Source organism: Nerophis ophidion, linkage group LG23 (genome assembly GCF_033978795.1).
Source record: "Nerophis ophidion isolate RoL-2023_Sa linkage group LG23, RoL_Noph_v1.0, whole genome shotgun sequence".
NCBI lineage: Eukaryota > Metazoa > Chordata > Actinopteri > Syngnathiformes > Syngnathidae > Nerophis > Nerophis ophidion.
Genome location: NC_084633.1, coordinates 34155401 through 34175466, shown reverse-complemented (window position 1 = coordinate 34175466; position 20066 = coordinate 34155401). Strand labels below are relative to the sequence as shown.

General features: G+C 39.7%; 1 protein-coding gene across 1 annotated transcript in view; it reads right to left on the bottom strand.

The window, feature by feature from the left end:
- The window catches only part of LOC133541130 (glutamate receptor ionotropic, NMDA 2B-like), a 553382-nt gene that overhangs the window by 171977 nt on the left and 361339 nt on the right, over window positions 1–20066 (bottom strand). Inside the window, exon 7 of the mRNA XM_061884238.1 lies at window positions 7821–8013. Within this exon, the coding sequence (XP_061740222.1) occupies window positions 7821–8013 (193 nt within the window). The remainder of the gene's footprint in view (window positions 1–7820; window positions 8014–20066) is intronic.

Here is a 20066-nt window from a genome sequence, read left to right as displayed (position 1 = left end):
TTTAACTTTGCTCGTTACACACTTTTTAACTTTGTTTATTACACCCTTTTTAACTTTTTTGATTAAACCCTTTTTAACTTTGTTCATTACATCCTTTTTTACTTTGTCCATTACACCTTTTTTAACTTTTTTGATTACACCCTTTTTAACTTTTTGGATAACACCCTTTTTAACTTTGTTCATTACACCCTTTTTACATTTGTTCATTGCACCCTTTTTAGCTTTGTTCATTGCACCCTTTTTAGTTTTTTTGATTACACCCTTTTTAACTTGTTCATTACACCCTTTTTAACTTTATTAATTGCACACATTTTAACTTTGTTCATTACAGCCTTTTTAATTTAATTAATTACACACTTTTGAACTACTGTCAGGCTTTCCCCTGACAGTTTGTATATGTTTTAGTTTTTTCCTCTGCATTTGTCTGTTTCCTCTCTTTAGTATCTCCTGTCTTTAGTTCCTGTCTAGTGCTCTTATTTTGTAAGCTTCCTGTCTTGTTCTCTGAGCGCTGTGTTCCTCCTCAGCTGCGGCTGATTGGCACCTGGCCACACCCGTTGCCAATCAGCCTGCTCCTATTTGTACCTGCTTTGTCTTGTGTTAGTTGCTGGATCACTGTATTGTCGTTGCCACATATCACTCTTGTCGTGCTACGTGTCGTTTTGTTACAGCTAGTACCTGTCATGCTACATTTTGTCCTGGTCGCCGCAGCGGTAAGCTGTTTCTGTTAGCATTAGTTATTTCCAGTTTTTCTGTTTACTATCCACTGGCTTCCATGCTAAAGTTCCTTTTTGTTTACTAGCTTCCAGTGCTAGCTCTCTTAGTTTGTTATTCCGCCCACATGCATGCTTTTTGTTTGTTCTTGTTTAGTTTTAATTAAATCATGTTTTCATATTCTATGCCTGCCTCCTTCTCTGCATCTTGGGGTTCAACACCAACTAACCCTGACAACTACACCCTTTGTAACTTTGTTCTTTACACCCTTTTACATTTGTTCAGTACACACTTTTTAATTTGTTTCATTACACCTTTTTAACTTTGTTCATTACAAGCTTTTAAACATTTGTTCACTACACCCTTTTTAACCTTCTTCATTATACTGTTTTTAACTTTGTTCTCTACACCCTTTTTAAGTTTGTTCATTACACCCTTTTAATTTTGTTCATTACACACGTTTTAACTTTGTTCACTACACCCTTTTTAACTTTGTTATTTACACCCTTTTAACTTTGTTCATTACACCCTTTTTAACTTTGTTCATTACACTTTAACTTTTTTTCATTACAGCCTTTTTGACTTTGTTCATTACACCCTTTTTAACTTTGTTCATTACACACTTTTTAACTTTGTTCATTACACACTTTTAACTTTTTTGATTACACCCTTTTTAACTTTGCTCATTACACCCTTTTTAACTTTTTTCATTACACCCTTTTTAACTTTGTTCATTACAGCCTTTTTGACTTTGTTCATTACAGACTTTTTGACTTTGTTCATTACACACTTTTTAACTTTGTTCACTACACACTTTTTAACTTTGTTCATTACACCCTTTTTAACTTTGTTCATTACACTTTAACTTTTTTTCATTACAGCCTTTTTGACTTTGTTCATTACACCCTTTTTAACTTTGTTCATTACACACTTTTTAACTTTGTTCATTACACACTTTTAACTTTTTTGATTACACCCTTTTTAACTTTGCTCATTACACCCTTTTTAACTTTTTTCACTACACCCTTTTTAACTTTGTTCATTACAGCCTTTTTGACTTTGTTCATTACAGACTTTTTGACTTTGTTCATTACACACTTTTTAACTTTGTTCACTACACACTTTTTAACTTTGTTCATTACACACTTTTTACCTCTCTGTCTCAGGAAGTCGGTGAGTCGCCGAAACTTGTCCACTGTCACTTCCACCTTTTTTTAGGCTTATTGTGTTGTGGCTTTATGTTGTTGTGTTGTGGCTTTATGTTGTTGTGTTGTGGCTTTATGTTGTTGTGTTGTGGCTTTATGTTGTTGTGTTGTGGCTTCATGTTGTTGTGTTTTAACTATATGTTGTTGTGTTGCGGCTTTATATTATTGTGTTGTGGCTTTGTTATTGTGTTGTGGCTTTATGTTGTTGTGTTTTGGCTTTAAGTTGTTGTGTTTGGCTTTATGTTGTTGTGTTGTGGTCTTTATGTTTCCGTATTTTGACTATATGTTGTGGTGCTGTGGCTTTATGTTGTTGTGTTGTGGCTTTATGTTGTGTTGTGGCTTTATGTTGTTGTGTTGTAGCTATGCGTTGTTGTGGCTTTATGTTTTTTGTGTTGTGGCTCTATGTTGTTATGTTGTGACTTTATGTTTATGTGTTGTGGCTAAATGTTGGGTTTTTGGTTTATGTTATTGTGTTGTGGCTTTATGTTGTTATGTTGTGGCTTTATATTGTTGTGTTGTGGCTATACGTTGTGCTGTGGCTTTATGTGATCGTGTTGCGGCTTTATGTTGTTGTGTTGTGGCTTTATGTTGTCTTGTGGCTTTATGTTGTGTTGTGGCTTTATGTTGTTGTGTTTTGGTTTTATGTTGTTGTGTTTTGGCTTTATGTTGTTGTGTTGTGTCAGTACGTTGTTGTGTCGTGGCTTTATGTTATTGTGTTGTGGCTTCACTTTATTGTGTTTTGGCTTTATGTTGTTGTGTTGTGTCAATATGTTGTTGTGTCGTGGCTTTATGTTATTGTGTTGTGGCTTCACTTTGTTGTGTTTTGGCTTTATGTTGTTGTGTTGTGACTTTATGTTATTGTGTTGTGGCTTTGTTATTGTGTTGTGGTTTATAGTTTTGTTGTGGCTTTATGTTGTTGTGTTGTGGCTTTATGGTGTTGTGTTGTGGCTTTGTGTTATTGTGGCTTAATATTGTTGTGTTGTGGCTTTATGTTATTGTGTCGTGGCTTTTTTTGTTGTGTTTTGGCTTTATGTTGTTGTGTTGTGGCTTCGCTATGGTGTTGTGGTTTATAGTTGTTGTGTTGTGGCTTTATGTTATTGTGTTGTGGCGTTTTGTTGTTGTGTTTTGGCTTTATGTTATTGTGCTGTGGCTTTGTTATGGTGTTGTGGTTTATAGTTGTTGTGTTGTGGCTTTGTTATTGTGTTGTGTTTTTTAGTTGTGTTGTGGATTTATTTTTTGTGTTTTGGCTTAATGTTGTTGTGTTGTGTTTAGATGTTGTTGTGTTGTGGCTTTGTTATTGTGTTTTGGTTTATAGTTGTTTTTTTGTGGCTTTGTTATTGTGTTGTGGTGTTTTATAGTTGGGTTTTGGCTTTATCCTTCTGTTTTGGCTTAATATTGTTGTGTTGTGGCTTTGTTATTGTGTTGTGTCTTTGTTATTGTGTTGTGGTATTATGTTGTTGTGTTGTGGCTTTAGTGCTGTTGTTTTGTGGCTTTATGTTGTGTCGTGGCTTTATGTTATTGTGGCTTCATGTTGTTGAGTTGTGGCTTCATGTTGTTGTGCTGTGGCCCTATGTTGTTGTGTTGTGACTTTATGTTGTGTTGTGGCTTTAATGTTGTTGTTTTGCGGCTTCATGTTGTGTTGTGGTTGTGTCATTGTGGCTTCATGTTGTTGTGTTGTGGCCCTACGTTGTTCTGTTGCGGCCCTTATGTTGTTGTGTTGCGACTTTATGCTGTGTTGTGGCTTTAATGTTGTTTTTTTGTGGCTTTATGTTGTATTGTGGCTTTATGTCATTGTGGCTTCATGGTGTTGTGTTTTGGCTTCATGTTGTTGTGTTGAGACTTTATGTTGTTGTGTTGTTGCTTTATGTTGTTGTGTTTTGGTGTTTGTATTTTTTTGCGACTTTCCCCCCCTCCCCTAGAGAGTGTGGAGTGCATTATCACCACCTCGCTACCACCTGGAGGGTCCTTTAGTTGCCGCGCATATTTCATACCTCCTTCCAATTAATGGCAGACCATAATAGTTCATCAGAACGTTCCTCCTCGGCGAAGGGAATTTACCGCTAAGTGCCACTGCAGTTATTAATTATTGGGACGTACGGGTGTACAGGAGGTGTGGGGTCGCCACGGAGACGGTGACCCAGTTCGGTGAGGCCAGGAACAGGACATCACAGCCACGTTTAATCCACGCTAGAGGAATGTGTTGTCGCCACACCGTCTGTGGGAGGACTGCAGATTAGCGTGTAATCCTGCGCCGCGCGCGCACACACACACACACACACACACACACACACACACACACACACACACACACGCACACACACACACACACACACACACACACACACAAACACACGCACACACTGTCGAGCTCCTGTAAACAAGAATCCCGCCCACTGAAAGGGTGTGACTCTGCCCGGCTCAATTCAGAGCACCGTGACCGGGGGGGGGTCCGGGGGTCCGGTGTGTTTGCCCACTGCAAACGCCATCGGGACCAATTAGGGGCGCCGCGCAGAGTAAAGTGGTGCCGTGTGCCGCGCTTCACAGCCAGTTCAAAAGGGTCTCCCGCCCAGACAGTCAGTGGGGAGGAGGGGACGGGTTTGATATAGGGCAGAGGTCGGGAACCTTTTTGGCTGAGAGAGCCAAAAAGCCAAATATTTCAAAATGTATTTATGTAAGAGCCATATAATATATTTTTAACACTGAACAGAACTAAAAGTGTACATTTTTAAGTTAGACCAACATTTCTAGAGTATAATAGGTCTCTTATTCTTTGTAATAACGTTGTTATTCTGAAGCTAATTTAGGAGGGGGCGTGGCCTGCGGGTCTGCAGCGAAGCGGGGTGTTGCCAGGACTGGCATCGAAATCAATCAATCAATCAATGTTTACTTATATAGCCCTAAATCACTAGTGTCTCAAAGGGCTGCACAAACCATTACGACATCCTCGAAATCAGCGACAGCTGACAGCTGTGTGGGACGGCGTGGCGCAGTGGGGAGAGTGGCCGTGCGCAACCCGAGCATCCCTGGTTCAATTCCCACCTAGTACCAACCTCGTCACGTCCGTTGTGTCCTGAGCAAGACACTTCACCCTTGCTCCTGATGGGTGCTGGTTGGCGCCTTGCATGGCAGCTCCCTCCATCAGTGTGTGAATGTGTGTGTGAATGGGTAAATGAGGAAGTAGTGTCAAAGCGCTTTGAGTACCTTGAAGGTAGAAAAGCGCCATACAAGTACAACCCATTTATTTATTTATTTAAATGGCCCACCTGGGCCTTGTCAAAGAACCCCCCAAGAGGGCTAGCCCTACACTAACCAATAATAAATAAATTATTTCTTACCCTTAAGGTAACTTCTTGAACAGGTGCGGTAGAAAAAGGATCGATGGATTCAAATGCATGAGCATTTTTAACGTTATTTTTAACACTGTGATTACAAGTGGAATTATTCATTACTTATTGTGTTAAGCAATGTCAGCTCAGCTTTATCTGAGAGCCAGATGCAGTCATCAAAAGAGCCGCATCTGGCTCGCGAGCCATAGGTTCCCTACCCCTGAAATAGGGGATGAAGGTGAGTGTGTGCATGTACATCTGGGTACTGTTCAACAGCATCGCGGTTCACTAGAGTCATGTCTGGGACAGTAAGGATGTAGAGTGTCAGGGTCCAGTTCTGGGACCCCATCCCAGCTTAGACCCTTACTATGTTTACATGCACTAAAAAACACAATCTTGCGTGGATTCGTTTTGAAATTGGCCTTTTAAGGCCCCGTTTACACTGCACACCAAATCAGTTTGGATTTTTGTTGCCAGTCTAAACCTGCAAGGGACAAAAACTGCCCTTAGAAAAAGTGCAAAGGACAAAAACTGTCCTTTGGAAAAGTGCAAAAGGGCATCAACTAATTTGAAAAAGTGCAAAGGACAAAAATGTCCTTTAAAAAAGTGCAGGTGACAAAAGCCGTCCTTTGAAAAAGTGCAAAGGACAAAAACTCCTTCAAAAAAGTGCAGTTTTTGTCATTTTGTCCATTGTCCTTAAAAAAAATGCATTGGACAAAAACTATCCTTAAAAATGTGCAAAGGATAAAAACTATCCTTCAAAAAAGTGCAAAAGATAAAAACTGTTCTTTGAAAAAGTGCAAAAGGACAAAAACTGTCCTTCAAAAAAGTGCAAAGGACAACAACTGTCCTTCAAAAAAGTGCAAAAGATAGAAACTGTTTTTTGAAAAAGTGCAAAAGGACAAAAACAGTCCTTCAAAAAAAGTGCAAAGGACAAAAACTGTCCTTTAAAAAAGTGCTATGGACAAAAACTGTCCTTCAAAAAAGTGCAGGGGACAAAACTTGTCCTTCAAAATAGTGCAAAGGACAAAAACTGTCCTTCAAAAAAGTGCAGGGGACAAAAACTGTCCTTCAAAAAAGTGCAAAAGATAAAAACTGTTCTTGAAAAAGTGCTAAGTACAAAAACTGTCCTTTAAAAAGTGCAAAGGACAAAACTGTCTTTCAAAAGAGGACAGTTTTTGTCCTTTGCACTATTGTCATTTTGTCCATTGTCCTTAAAAAAAGTGCATTGGACAAAAACTATCCTTAACAATGTGCAAAGGACAAAAACTGTCCTTCAAAAAAGTGCAGGGGACAAAAACTGTCCTTCAAAAAAAGTGCAGGGGACAAAAACTGCCTTCAAAAAAGTGCAAAGGACAAAAACTGTCCTTGAAAAAGTGCTAAGTACAAACATTGTCCTTTAAAAAGTGCAAAGGATAAAACAGTCCTTCAAAAGAGGACAGTGTTTGTCCTTTGCACTTTTGTCATTTTGTCCAGTGTCCTTAAAAAAAGTGCATTGGACAAAAACTATCCTTAAAAATGTGCAAATGATAAAAACAATCCTTCAAAAAAGTGCAGGAGACAAAAACTGCCGTTCAAAAAAGTGCAAAAGATAAAAAACTGTTGTTTTGAAAAAGTGCAAAAGGACAAAAACGGTACTTCAAAAAAGTGCATAGGATAAAAAATATCCTCCAAAAAAGTGCAGGAGACAAAAACTGTCCTTCAAAAAAGTGCAGGGGACAAAATTGTCCTTCAAATAAGTGCAAAGGACAAAAACTGTACCTTGAAAAAGTTGCTAAGTACAAAAACTGTCCTTCAAAAAAGTGCACGGGACAAAAACTGTCTTTCAAAAAAGTGCAAAATATAAAAACTGTCCTTTGAAAAAAGTGCAAAGGAGAAACATCTGTCCTCGCAAAAAAGTGCAAAGGACAAAAACTGTCCTTCAAAAAAAGTGCAGGGGACGAAAACTGTCCTTCAAAAAAGTGCAAAGGACAAAAACTGTCCTTCAAAAAAGTGCACGGGACAAAAACTGTCTTTCAAAAAAGTGCAAAATATAAAAACTGTCTTTTGAAAAAAGTGCGAAGGAGAAACATCTGTCCTCGCAAAAAAGTGCAAAGGACAAAAACTGTCCCTCAAAAAAAGTGCAGAGGACAAAAACTGTCCTTCAAAAAAGTGCAAAGGACAAAAACTGTCCCTCAAAAAAATTGCAGGGGACAAAAAATGTCCTTCAAAAGAGTGCAGGGGACACAAACTGTCCTTCAGAAAAGTGCAAAGGACAAAAACTGTACCTTGAAAAAGTTGCTAAGTACAAAAACTGTCCTTCAAAAAAGTGCACGGGACAAAAACTGTCTTTCAAAAAAGTGCAAAATATAAAAACTGTCTTTTGAAAAATGTGCAAAGGAGAAACATCTATCCTTCAAAAAAGTGCAAAGGACAAAAACTGTCCCTCAAAAAAAAGTGCAGGAGACAAAAACTGTCTTTCAAAAAAGTGCAGGGGACACAAACTGTCCTTCAGAAAAGTGCAAAGGACATGTTCACAACTGAAAAAGAGTGCTGGATCAGACCCACAAGTCCTCCCAGGACGGACACCACCACTCACCTGAGCACCTCGTTAGGGTTGCCTGAGACGGGGGTCTTCTTGTCAGGAGCTCCGTGGCACTCGGACTTGAGCAAGGTGTGCGGCCCTCTGTCCATCATCATGGTGGAGGTCGCCATGGTGATGATAGCCACGCCGTCGCGGACGCGGGCCTCCAGGCCGTAGTCCCACTCGTCGTAGGACACGGACAGCAGCCCTGGGTGCGGGAGACAGAGAGCGCCGATCAGAGGGAGATCCAGAAGGCGGCAGACGGGTTTGTATGAACAGACGTTTGGGGAAGGGGCCGCAATGTGTGAGGTAAACAGAGCGAGATGGCGGAGAGAGAGAGAGAGAGAGAGAGAGAGAGAGAGAGAGAGAGAAGGGCCACAGATGGAGAGTTGATCGGGAGCTTTGGAAGTCCTGCCAAGAAGACAAATACTGTGTTTGTCCATCTGTCCCTCACACCTCCCTTTCTTAGTCTTTCTAGCCGTGCTGCTGCTGGCTGTGGGAACACCGCTCTCTCCTTCATGTGACCTTCAAATCGTCCGCTGAAGAAGCTCACTGTTCCGTGTCGCACTTTATTCAGTCCCCCCCCCCCCCCCCCCCCCCCAAACCCTCCCAGGATTCTGAAGGCTTTTACGGGCCCAAAACGCCTGAATCTGCGGCAGCTTTTCCAGAAAGTTGCTTTGTTTTGAAGGACAGTTTTTGTCCTTTGCACTTTTGTCCACTGTCCTTCAAAAAAGTGGAAAGGATAGAAACCGTCCTTCAAGAAAGTGCAAAAGAAAAAACCCGTCCTTCAAAAAAGTGCAAAGGACAAAAACTGTCTTTCAAAAAAGTGCAGGGGACAAAAACTTTCCTTCAAAAAAAGGAGCAAAAGATAAAAACTGTCCTTCAAAAAATTGCAAAGGACAACAACTGTCCTTTAAAAAAGTGCTGGGTACACGGACTGTCATTCAAAAAAGTGCAAAGGACAAAAACTGTCCTTCAAAAAAGCAGAAAAGATAAAAACTATATTTGAAAAAGTGCAAAAGGACAAAAACTGAGGTAACTGAGTGAGCTTTTGCACTTTTTCAAATAATAGTTTTTATCTTTTGCACTTTTTTTGAAGGACATTATTTGTCCCCTGCACTTTTTTGAAGGACAATTTTTGTCCTTTGCACTTTTTTGAAGGACAGTTTTTGTCCTTTTGCACTTTTTCAAATAATAGTTTTTATTTTTTGCACTTTTGTGAAGGACAGTTTTTATCCTTTGCACTTTTGTCCTTTTGTTTACTGCCCTTCAAAAAAGTCCAAAGGATAAAAATTGTCCTTCAAAAAGTGCATAGGACAAAAAATGTCCTTCAAAAAAGTCCAAAAAAAACCCCATGTCCTTCAAAAAAGTGCAGGGGATAAAAATTGTCCTTCAAAAAAATGCATAGGACAAAAAATGTCCTTCAAAAAAGTGCAAAAGAAAAAACATGTCCTTCAAAAAAGTGCAGGGGACAAAAACTGTCTTTCAAAAAAGTGCAGGGGACACATCGTCCGCTGAAGAAGCTCACTGTTCCGTGTCGCACTTTATTCAGTCCCCCCCAAACCCCTGGGATTCTGAAGGCTTTTACGGGCCCAAAATGCCAAAATCTGCAGCAGCTTTTCCAGAAAGTTGCGGGACAAGTTGCTTTGTTGTGAAGAACAGTTTTTGTCCTTTGCAATTTTTTGAAGGACAGTTTTTATCCTTTTTACTTTTTCAAAGAACAGTTTTTATCTTTTGCACTTTTTTGAAGGACAGTTTCTGTCCCCTGCATTTTTTTGAAGGACAGTTTTTGTCCTTTGCACTTTTTTGAAGGACAGTTTTGTCCCCTGCACTTTTTAGAAGGACGGTTATTTTCCTTTGCACTTTTTCTGCAGGACAGTTTTTGTCCTTTGTACTTTTTCAAAGAACAGTTTGTATCGTTTGCACTTTTTTTAAGGACAGTTTTGTCCCCTGCACTTTTTTAAAAGACAGTTTTTGTCCTTTGCAATTTGGTCCTTTTGTCCACTGTCCTTCAAAAATGTGCAAAGGATAAAAACTGTCCTTCACAAAAGTGCAAAGGACAAAAACTGTCCTTCAAAAACGTGCAAGGGACAAAAACTGTCCTTCCAAAAAAGTTTCAAAAGATAAATACTGTCTTTCAAAAAATTGCAAGGGAGAAAAACTGTCCTGCAGAAAAGGGCAGGGGACACAAACTGTCCTTCAAAAAAGTACAAAAGACAAAAACTGTACTTCAAAAAAGTGCAAAATAAAAACTATTATTTGAAAAAGTGCAAAAGGACAAAAACTGTCTTTCAAAAAAATGCAAAAGATAAAAACTATGGTTTGAAAAAGTGAAAAAGGACAAAAAACTGTCCTTCAAAAAAGTGCAAAAGATAAAAACTATCATTTGAAAAAGTGCCAAGCTCAGATCGACCGCTGAAGAAACTCACTGTTCCGGGTCACACTTTATTCAGTCCCCCCCAAACCCCCAGGATTCTGAAGGCTTTTACAGTCCCAAAATTCCAGAATCTGCGGCAGCTTACCCAGAAAGTTGCGGGACAAGTTGTTCTGTTTTAAAGGAAAGTTTTCGTCCTTTGCACTTTTTTGAAGGACATGTTTTTTCTTTGGCACTTTTTTGAAGGACAGTTTTTATCCTTTGCACTTTTTTGAAGGACAGTTGTTATCCCTTGCACTTTTTTGAATAATAGTCCTTTGCACTTTTGTCCTTTTGTCTACTGTCCTTCAAAAAAGTACAAAGGATAAAAACTGTTTTTAAAAAAAGTGCATAGGACAAAAACTGTCCTTCAAAAAAGTGCAAAAGAAAAAACATGTCCTTCAAAAAAGTGCAAAGGACAAAAACTGTCCTTCAAAATAATGCATAGGACAACAACTGTCCTTCAAAAAAGTGCAGGGGACAAAAACTGTCCTTCAAAAAGTGCAAAAGATAAAAACTATATTTGAAAAAGTACAAAAGGACAAAAACTGACACGGAATAGTGAGCTTTTGCACTTTTTCAAATAATAGTTTTTATTTTTTGCACTTTTTTGGAAGGACATTGTTTATCCCCTGCACTTTTTTGAAGGACAATTTTTGTCCTTTGCACTTTTCTGAAGGACAGTTTTTGTCCTTTGCACTTTTGTCATTTTGTCCACTGTTCTTCAAAAAAGTGGAAAGGATAAAAACCGTCCTTCAAGAAAGTGCAAAAGAAAAAAACCTGTCCTTCAAAAAAGTGCAAAGGATAAAAACTGTCCTTCAAAAAAGTAGAAAAGATACAAACTATATTTGAAAAAGTGCAAAAGGACAAAAACTGAGGTAACTGAGTGAGCTTTTGCACTTTTTCAAATAATAGTTTTTATCTTTTGCACTTTTTTTGAAGGACATTATTTGTCCCCTGCACTTTTTTGAAGGACAATTTTTGTCCTTTGCACTTTTTTGAAGGGCAGTTTTTGTCCTTTTGCACTTTTTCAAATAATAGTTTTTATTTTTTGCACTTTTTTGAAGGACAGTTTTTATCCTTTGCTCTTTTTTGAAAGACAGTTTTTGTCCTTTGCACTTTTATCCTTTTGTCCACTGTCCTTCAAAAAAGTGCAAAGGACAAAAACTGTCCTTCAAAAAAGTAGAAAAGATACAAACTATATTTGAAAAAGTGCAAAAGGACAAAAACTGAGGTAACTAAGTGAGCTTTTGCACTTTTTCAAATAATAGTTTTTATCTTTTGCACTTTTTTTGAAGGACATTATTTGTCCCCTGCACTTTTTTGAAGGACAATTTTTGTCCTTTGCACTTTTTTGAAGGGCAGTTTTTGTCCTTTTGCACTTTTTCAAATAATAGTTTTTATTTTTTGCACTTTTTTGAAGGACAGTTTTTATCCTTTGCTCTTTTTTGAAAGACAGTTTTTGTCCTTTGCACTTTTATCCTTTTGTCCACTGTCCTTGAAAAAAGTGCAAAGGACAAAAACTGTCCTTCAAAAAAGTAGAAAAGATAAAAACTATATTTGAAAAAGTGCAAAAGGACAAAAACTGAGGTAACTGAGTGAGCTTTTGCACTTTTTCAAATAATAGTTTTTATCTTTTGCACTTTTTTTGAAGGACATTATTTGTCCCCTGCACTTTATTGAAGGACAATTTTTGTCCTTTGCACTTTTTTGAAGGACAGTTTTTGTCCTTTTGCACTTTTTCAAATAATAGTTTTTATTTTTTGCACTTTTTTGAAGGACAATTTTTGTCCTTTGCACTTTTTTGAAGGACAGTTTTTGTCCTTTTGCACTTTTTCAAATAATAGTTTTTATTTTTTGCACTTTTTTGAAGGACAGTTTTTATCCTTTGCTCTTTTTTGAAAGACAGTTTTTGTCCTTTGCACTTTTATCCTTTTGTCCACTGTCCTTCAAAAAAGTGCAAAGGACAAAAACTGTCCTTCAAAAAAGTAGAAAAGATAAAAACTATATTTGAAAAAGTGCAAAAGGACAAAAACTGAGGTAACTGAGTGAGCTTTTGCACTTTTTCAAATAATAGTTTTTATCTTTTGCACTTTTTTTGAAGGACATTATTTGTCCCCTGCACTTTATTGAAGGACAATTTTTGTCCTTTGCACTTTTTTGAAGGACAGTTTTTGTCCTTTTGCACTTTTTCAAATAATAGTTTTTATTTTTTGCACTTTTTTGAAGGACAATTTTTGTCCTTTGCACTGTTTTGAAGGACAGTTTTTGTCCTTTTGCACTTTTTCAAATAATAGTTTTTATTTTTTGCACTTTTTTGAAGGACAGTTTTTATCCTTTGCTCTTTTTTGAAAGACAGTTTTTGTCCTTTGCACTTTTATCCTTTTGTCCACTGTCCTTCAAAAAAGTGCAAAGGATAAAAACTGTCCTTCAAAAAAGTGCATAGCACAAAAAATGTCCTTCAAAAAAAGTGCGAAAAAAACCCATGTCCTTCAAAAAAGTGCAGGGGATAAAAATTGTCCTTCAAAAAAGTGCATAGGACAAAAAATGTCCTTCAAAAAAGTGCAAAAGAAAAAACATGTCCTTCAAAAAAGTGCAGTGGACAAAAACTGTCCTTCAAAAGAGTGCAGGGGACACAAACTGTACTTAAAAAAAGTGTATAGGACAAAAACTGTCCTTCAAAAAAGTGCAGGGAGACAAAAACTGTCCTTTAAAAAGTGCAGGGGACACAAACTGTCCTTTAAAAAAGTGCAGGGGGACACAAACTGTACTTCAAAAAAGTGCAAAGGAAAAAAACTGTCCTTCAAAAAAGTGCAAAGGACAAAAGTTCCTAACCCCCGTAAATCCCCAGGATTCTGAAGGCTTTTACAGGCCCAAAATGCCAGTATCTGCGGCAGCTATTCCAAAAAGTTGCGGGACAAGTTGGTTTGTTTTGAAGGACAGTTTTGGTCCTTTGCACTTTTTTGAAGGACATGTTTTTTTTTTGCACTTTTTTGAAAGTCAGTTTTTGTCTTTTGCACTTTTGTCCTTCGTCAAGTTGCAAGTTACAAGTTGCTTTGTTTTGAAGTGGTCACATTCATCCATTTTCTACTGCTTGTCCCTTTTGGGGTCGCGGGGGGGGGTGCCACAGAAGCCTATATCAGCTACAATCAGGTGGAAGGCGGCGTACACCATGGACAAGTCGCCACCTCATCACAGGGCCAACACAGATAGACAGCATCATGATTTATTTTCAACAAAACCAGTGAAGTTGGCACGTTGTCCATCCATTTCCTACAATTTGTCCCTTCCGGGGTAGCGGGGGCTGCATTCGGGCGGAAGGCGGTGTACACCCTGGACAAGTCGCCATCTCATCACATGGCCAACACAGATAGATAGCAACATAATTTATTTTCTACAAAACCCCAAACCCAGTGAAGTTGGCACGTTGTCCATCCATTTTTCTACCGCTTGTTCCTTTCGGGGATGCGGGGGGTTGCTGGAGCTTTTCTCAGCTGCATTCGGGCAGAAGGCAGAGTACACCCCGGACAAGTCGCCACCTCATCACAGGGCCAACACAGATAGACAGCATCATGATTTTTTTTCTACAAAACCCCAAAACCAGTGAAGTTGGTATGTTGTCCATCCATTTTCTACCCGCGTGTCCCTTTCAGGGTCGCGGGGGGTGCTGGAGCCTATCTCAGCTACAATCAGGCGGAAGGCGGCGTACACCATGGACAAGTCGCCACCTCATCACAGGGCCAACACAGATAGACAGCATCATGATTTATTTTCAACAAAACCAGTGAAGTTGGCACGTTGTCCATCCATTTTCTACAATTTGTCCCTTCCGGGGTAGCGGGGGCTGCATTCGGGCGGAAGGCGGTGTACACCCTGGACAAGTCGCCATCTCATCACATGGCCAACACAGATAGATAGCAACATAATTTATTTTCTACAAAACCCCAAACCCAGTGAAGTTGGCACGTTGTCCATCCATTTTTCTACCGCTTGTTCCTTTCGGGGATGCGGGGGGTTGCTGGAGCTTTTCTCAGCTGCATTCGGGCAGAAGGCAGAGTACACCCCGGACAAGTCGCCACCTCATCACAGGGCCAACACAGATAGACAGCATCATGATTTTTTTTCTACAAAACCAGTGAAGTTGGTATGTTGTCCATCCATTTTCTACCCGCTTGTCCCTTTCAGGGTCGCAGGGGGTGCTGGAGCCTATCTCAGCTACAATCAGGCGGAAGGCGGGGTACACCCTGGACAAATCGTTACATTATCACAAGGCCAACACAGATAGACAGACAACATTCAAACACTAGGGGCAATTTAGTGTTGCCAATCAACCAATCAATCAACCAGGTGCATGTTTTTGGAGGTGGGAGGAAGCCGCAGTACCTGGGGGGAACCCACGCAGTCACGGGGAGAACATAAAAACTCCACACAGAAAGATCCCGAGCCCGCGATTGAACTCAGGACCTTGGTATTGTGAGGCACATGCACTATCCCCTACACCACCATGCTGTAAATGGTAAATAAAAACAGAATACAATGATTTGCTAATCCTTTACCTTATATTCAATTGAATAGACTGCAAAGACAAGATATTTAACATACAAACTGGGGAACGTTGTTATTTTTTGCAAATGTTAGCTCATTTGTTTCAAAAAGACCGATAAAGTTGAGGAATGCTCATCAAACACTTATTTGTAAGATCCCACAGGTGAACGGGCTGATTGGGAATAGGTGGCTGCCATGATTGGCTATAAAAGTAGCTTCCACAAAATCCTCAGTCATTCACAAACAAGGACATGCGAGGGTCCCCACTTTGTCAACAAATGCCTGAGCAAATCGTCCAACTGTCTCAGAACAACATTTCTAAACCAGCTATTGCAAGGAGTTTAGGGATTTCACCATCTACGCTCCGGGATATCGTCAAAAGGTTCAGAGAATCTGGAGAAATGTTGACATCCAAGCAACATTATCATTGACGCCCCTGCTTATTTCAGCAAGACAATACCAAGCCAAGTGTGGCTTCATAGTAAAAGAGTGCCGGTACTAGACTCGCCTGCCTGTAGTCCAGACCTGTCTCTCATTGAAAATGTGTGGCGCCTAAACCACCACAACGGAGACCCCGGTCTGTTGAACAACTTTTGCAAGGAATTTGGGGATTTCACCGTCTACAGTCCATAATATCATCAAAAGGTTCAGTGAATTTGAAAAAAATCACTTCATGTAAGCAACAAGGCCAAAAACCAACATTGAATGCCCGTGACCTTTGATCCCTCAGGCGGTAATAAATCAAAAAGTGACATCAGTGTGTAAAGGGTATCACCGCATGGGCTCAGGAACACTTCAGAAAACCACAGTCAGTAACTACAGTTTGGTCCTTACATCTGCAAGTGCAAGTTAAAACTCAACTATGCAAAGCGAATGCCATTAATCAACAGCACCCGGAAACGCCGCCGTTTTCGCTTTGTCCGAGCTCATCTATGATGGACTCATGCTAAAGTTATGTGGTCTGACAAGTCCACATTTCAAATAGTTTTTGGAAACTGTGGATGTTGTGTCCTCCGTATCGAAGATGAAAAGAACCATCCGGGTTGTTATAGGCGCAATGTTGAAAAGGCAGCATCTGTGATGGTATGGGGGTGTATTAGTGCCCAAGGCATGGGTAACTTACACATCTGTGAAGGCACCATTAATGCTGAAAGGTACATACAGGTTTTGGAGCAACATATTTTGCCATTCAAGCAACGTTATCATGGACGCCCCTGCTTATTTCAGCGAGACAATGCCAAGCCACATGTTACACAACGTGGCTTTGTAGTAAAAGAATGCGGGTACTAGACTGGCCTGCCAGTAGTCCAGACCTGTCTCCCATTGAAAATGTGTGGCACATTATGAAGCCTAAAATACCACAACAGAGACCCCGGACTGTTAAACAACTTAAGCTGTACATCAAGCAAGAATGGGAAATAATTCCACCTTAAAAGCTTCAAAAATGTGTCTCCTCAGTTCCCAAACGTTTACAGAGTGGTGTTAAAAGGAAACGCCACGTAACACAGTGGTAAAAATGCCCCTGCGACAACTTTTTTGCAATATGTTGCTGCCATTAAATTTTAAGTTAATGAACTTTTGCAACAACACATTAATTTTCTCAGTTCGAATGTTAAACATCTTGTCTTTGCAGTCTATTCAATTGAATACAAGTTGAAAAGGATTTGTATAGTATTCTGTTTTTATTTACCATTTACACAACGTGCCGACTTATATATATATATATATATATATATATATATATATATATATATATATATATATATATATATATATATATATATATATACAGTAGATGCAGAGATGTGTGTATGTACATATATATGTATATATATATATATATATATATATATATATATATATATATATATATAATACATATGTTCATATGTATATGTACATACATATGCCTATTTACCTACATATATTTATATATACACATAAATACATGCACACACACAAGTATATATATACATATATATATATATATATATATATATATGTATATATATATATATATATATATATATACATATATATATGTGTGTGAATGTATTTATGTGTATATATAAATATATGTAGGTAAATAGGCATATGTAAGTACATATACATATGAACATATATATATATATATATATATATATATATATATATATATGTGTGTGTGTGTATATAAGTATATGTATGTAAATATGCATATGTACGTACATATACATATGAACATAAATGTGTATGTATGTACGTGTATATACAAGATATATATGTATATATATGTATGTATATGAAGACATATATATATATATATATATATATATATATATATATATATATATAAATTTATATGTATATATATGTATTTTTTTACTTATTTTTTTTAATGTAATAATTTTTTAAAGGACATTTCTAGGACATTCTAAATCAATTCATGGATTTCAGAAATCTAAAAAAAAAAATCATAGGATATCAACAATTTTTTATTATAATCCTTTTTTATGTTACATTTTTCAGACTCTTTTAATCAATTCATAGATTTCAAAAATCTAAAAAAAAGTAAAAAAAATATAATCATTTTTAAGGGAAATTTTAAGGACTTTCTAAATCGATTCATACATTAAAAAAAAACTACTACAAGAATATCAACATTTTTTTATCATAATATTTTTTTTATATCACCGCATGTAAGCAGCAAGGCAAAAAACCAACATTGAATGCCCCGTGACCTTTGATCCCCTCAGGCGGTACTAAATCAAAAAGTGACATCAGTGTGTAAAGGATATCACCACATAAGCTCAGGAACACTTCAGAAAACCACTGTCAGTAACTACAGTTTGGTCCCTACATCTGCAAGGGCAAGTTAAAACTCTACTATGCAAAGCGAATGCCATTAATCATGTATTAAGTAATATTTGTTAATGTAATTTTTTAATAGCAATTATGAATCCGAATTTCTATTCGGATGTGAATCAAATTTTATTTATTCCCGTTTGTTTGTCGTTGTTTTAAACAGCCAATTAAGAGGCCGGCGAACAGCTGCCGTTGTGTTGCCCGGGCTCATCTTCACACTGACACCTGACAAGTCGGTGTTGTGACATCTCCACATGCCCTGAGAGATATATGAACACACACACACACACACACACACACACACACACACACACACACACACACAAACACACACACACACACACACACACACACACACACACACACAAAGCCCCACTTCCTGGGTGCAGACACAGCAGCCACCACACAAAAGGTGTGGCACATATGATATATACACATTAGAAAATGGAAAGGGAGTCACTCAAGGCAATGAGCAATGGAGAGCGAGAGAGTGTTGGAGACGTGTCAACAGTGTGCCTGGAGGAAGAGAGCTGTCAGCGGCGAGGCCCCATGAGGCGGGCACTTTGCCAGGAAGCCTGTCTATTTCCGAGCGCTGACATACTAGTGAACTGGCTGACATGTGGCCCTACTGTCACATGGATGCACCCGGAGTAGGGGACCATTACAAAGAGAGAAAGGCGGCTGCATAAACCACTTTGATGGCCATGCGGTCTTCAAAAGGGTCCTGACTGACCCTGATCCCAAAGGTGATTGGCACTGGCCCCTCCCCAAAATGATCACTTAGGCCTCCATCCATCCATCCATCCATCATCTTCCGCTTATCCGAGGTCGGGTCGCGGGGGCAGCAGCCTAAGCAGGGAAGCCCAGACTGTCCTCTCCCCAGCCACTTCATCCAGCTCTTCCCGGGGGATTCCGAGGCGTTCCCAGGCCAGCCGGGAGAGATAGTCTTCCCAACGTGTCCTGGGTCTTCCCCGTGGCCTCCTACCGGTTGGACGTGCCCTAAACACCTCCCTAGGGAGGCGTTCGGGTAGCATCCTGACCAGATGCCCGAGCCACCTCATCTGGCTCCTCTCGATGTGGAGGAGCAGCGGCTTTACTTTGAGTTCCTCCCGGATGGCAGAGCTTCTCACCCTATCTCTAAGGGAGAGCCCCGCCACCCGGCGGAGGAAACTCATTTCGGACGCTTGTATCCGTGATCTTATCCTTTCGGTCATGACCCAAAGCTCATGACCATAGGTGACCGGTAAATTGAGAGCTTTGCCTTCTGGCTCAGCTCCTTCTTCACCACAAGGGATCGGTACAACGTCCGCATTACTGAAGACGCCGCACCGATCCGCCTGTCGATCTCACGATCCACTCTTTCCCCACTCGTGAACAAGACTCCTAGGTACTTGAACTCCTCCACTTGGGGCAGGGTCTCCTCCCCAACCCGGAGATGGCACTCCACCCTTTTCCGGGCGAGAACCATGGACTCGGACTTGGAGGTGCTGATTCTCATTCCGGTCGCTTCACACTCGGCTGCGAACTGATCCAGTGAGAGCTGAAGATCCCGGTCAGATGAAGCCATCAGGACCACGTCATCTGCAAAAAGCAGAGACCTAATCCTGCAGCCACCAAACCGGAACCCCTCAACGCCTTGAATGCGCCTAGAAATTCTGTCCATAAAAGTTATGAACAGAATCGGTGACGAAGGACAGCCTTGGCGGAGTCCAACCCTCACTGGAAACGTGTTAGTGTTCCAACTAACGTGGGATCAGACTCCTCAGCCTTCCCGGTAAGGTTTATTCAAGTGTACTGGAGAGGAGGTTACATCGGATAGTCAAACCTCAGATTCAGGAGGAACAGTGTGGTTTTCGTCCTGGTCGTGGAACTGTGGACCAGCTCTAAACTCTGGGCAGGGTTCTTGAGGGTGCATGGGAGTTTGCCCAACCAGTCTACATGTGCTTTGTGGACTTGGAGAAGGCATTCGACCAAGTCCCTAGGAAGTCCTGTGGGGAGTGCTCAGAGAGTATGGGGTACCGAACTGTTTTATTGTGGCGGTCCGCTCCCTGTATGATCAGTGTCAGAGCTCGGTCCGCATTGCCGGCAGTAAGTCGGACACACTTAGGCCTAACGATTCATTATTTTCTGTAGGACAGATTTTTCCACGTATATCTTGCGGGCGTAACATACTTATCCCCGTGTCATGTTGATAAATTGAGTTTTCGAAATAGCTCAAGAATGTTGTTTATGCTCTAACCTTCGAGCGTACAAAAAAAGATAATAAATGAGGTATAACTCAAACGTGATAAATACCGCGGCGTGTTGCAGAAGCCATTATGTGCCGTCAATTAATGGTGACTATTTGTCATGACTTAATCCTACGAGGTCAATAATGGCAGATTTCATCAATGGAAGTCATTATCAAAATGGCAACTGTCTTTTAACTGATGGGGCTCATTTTCAAGTCTCTCACTTTG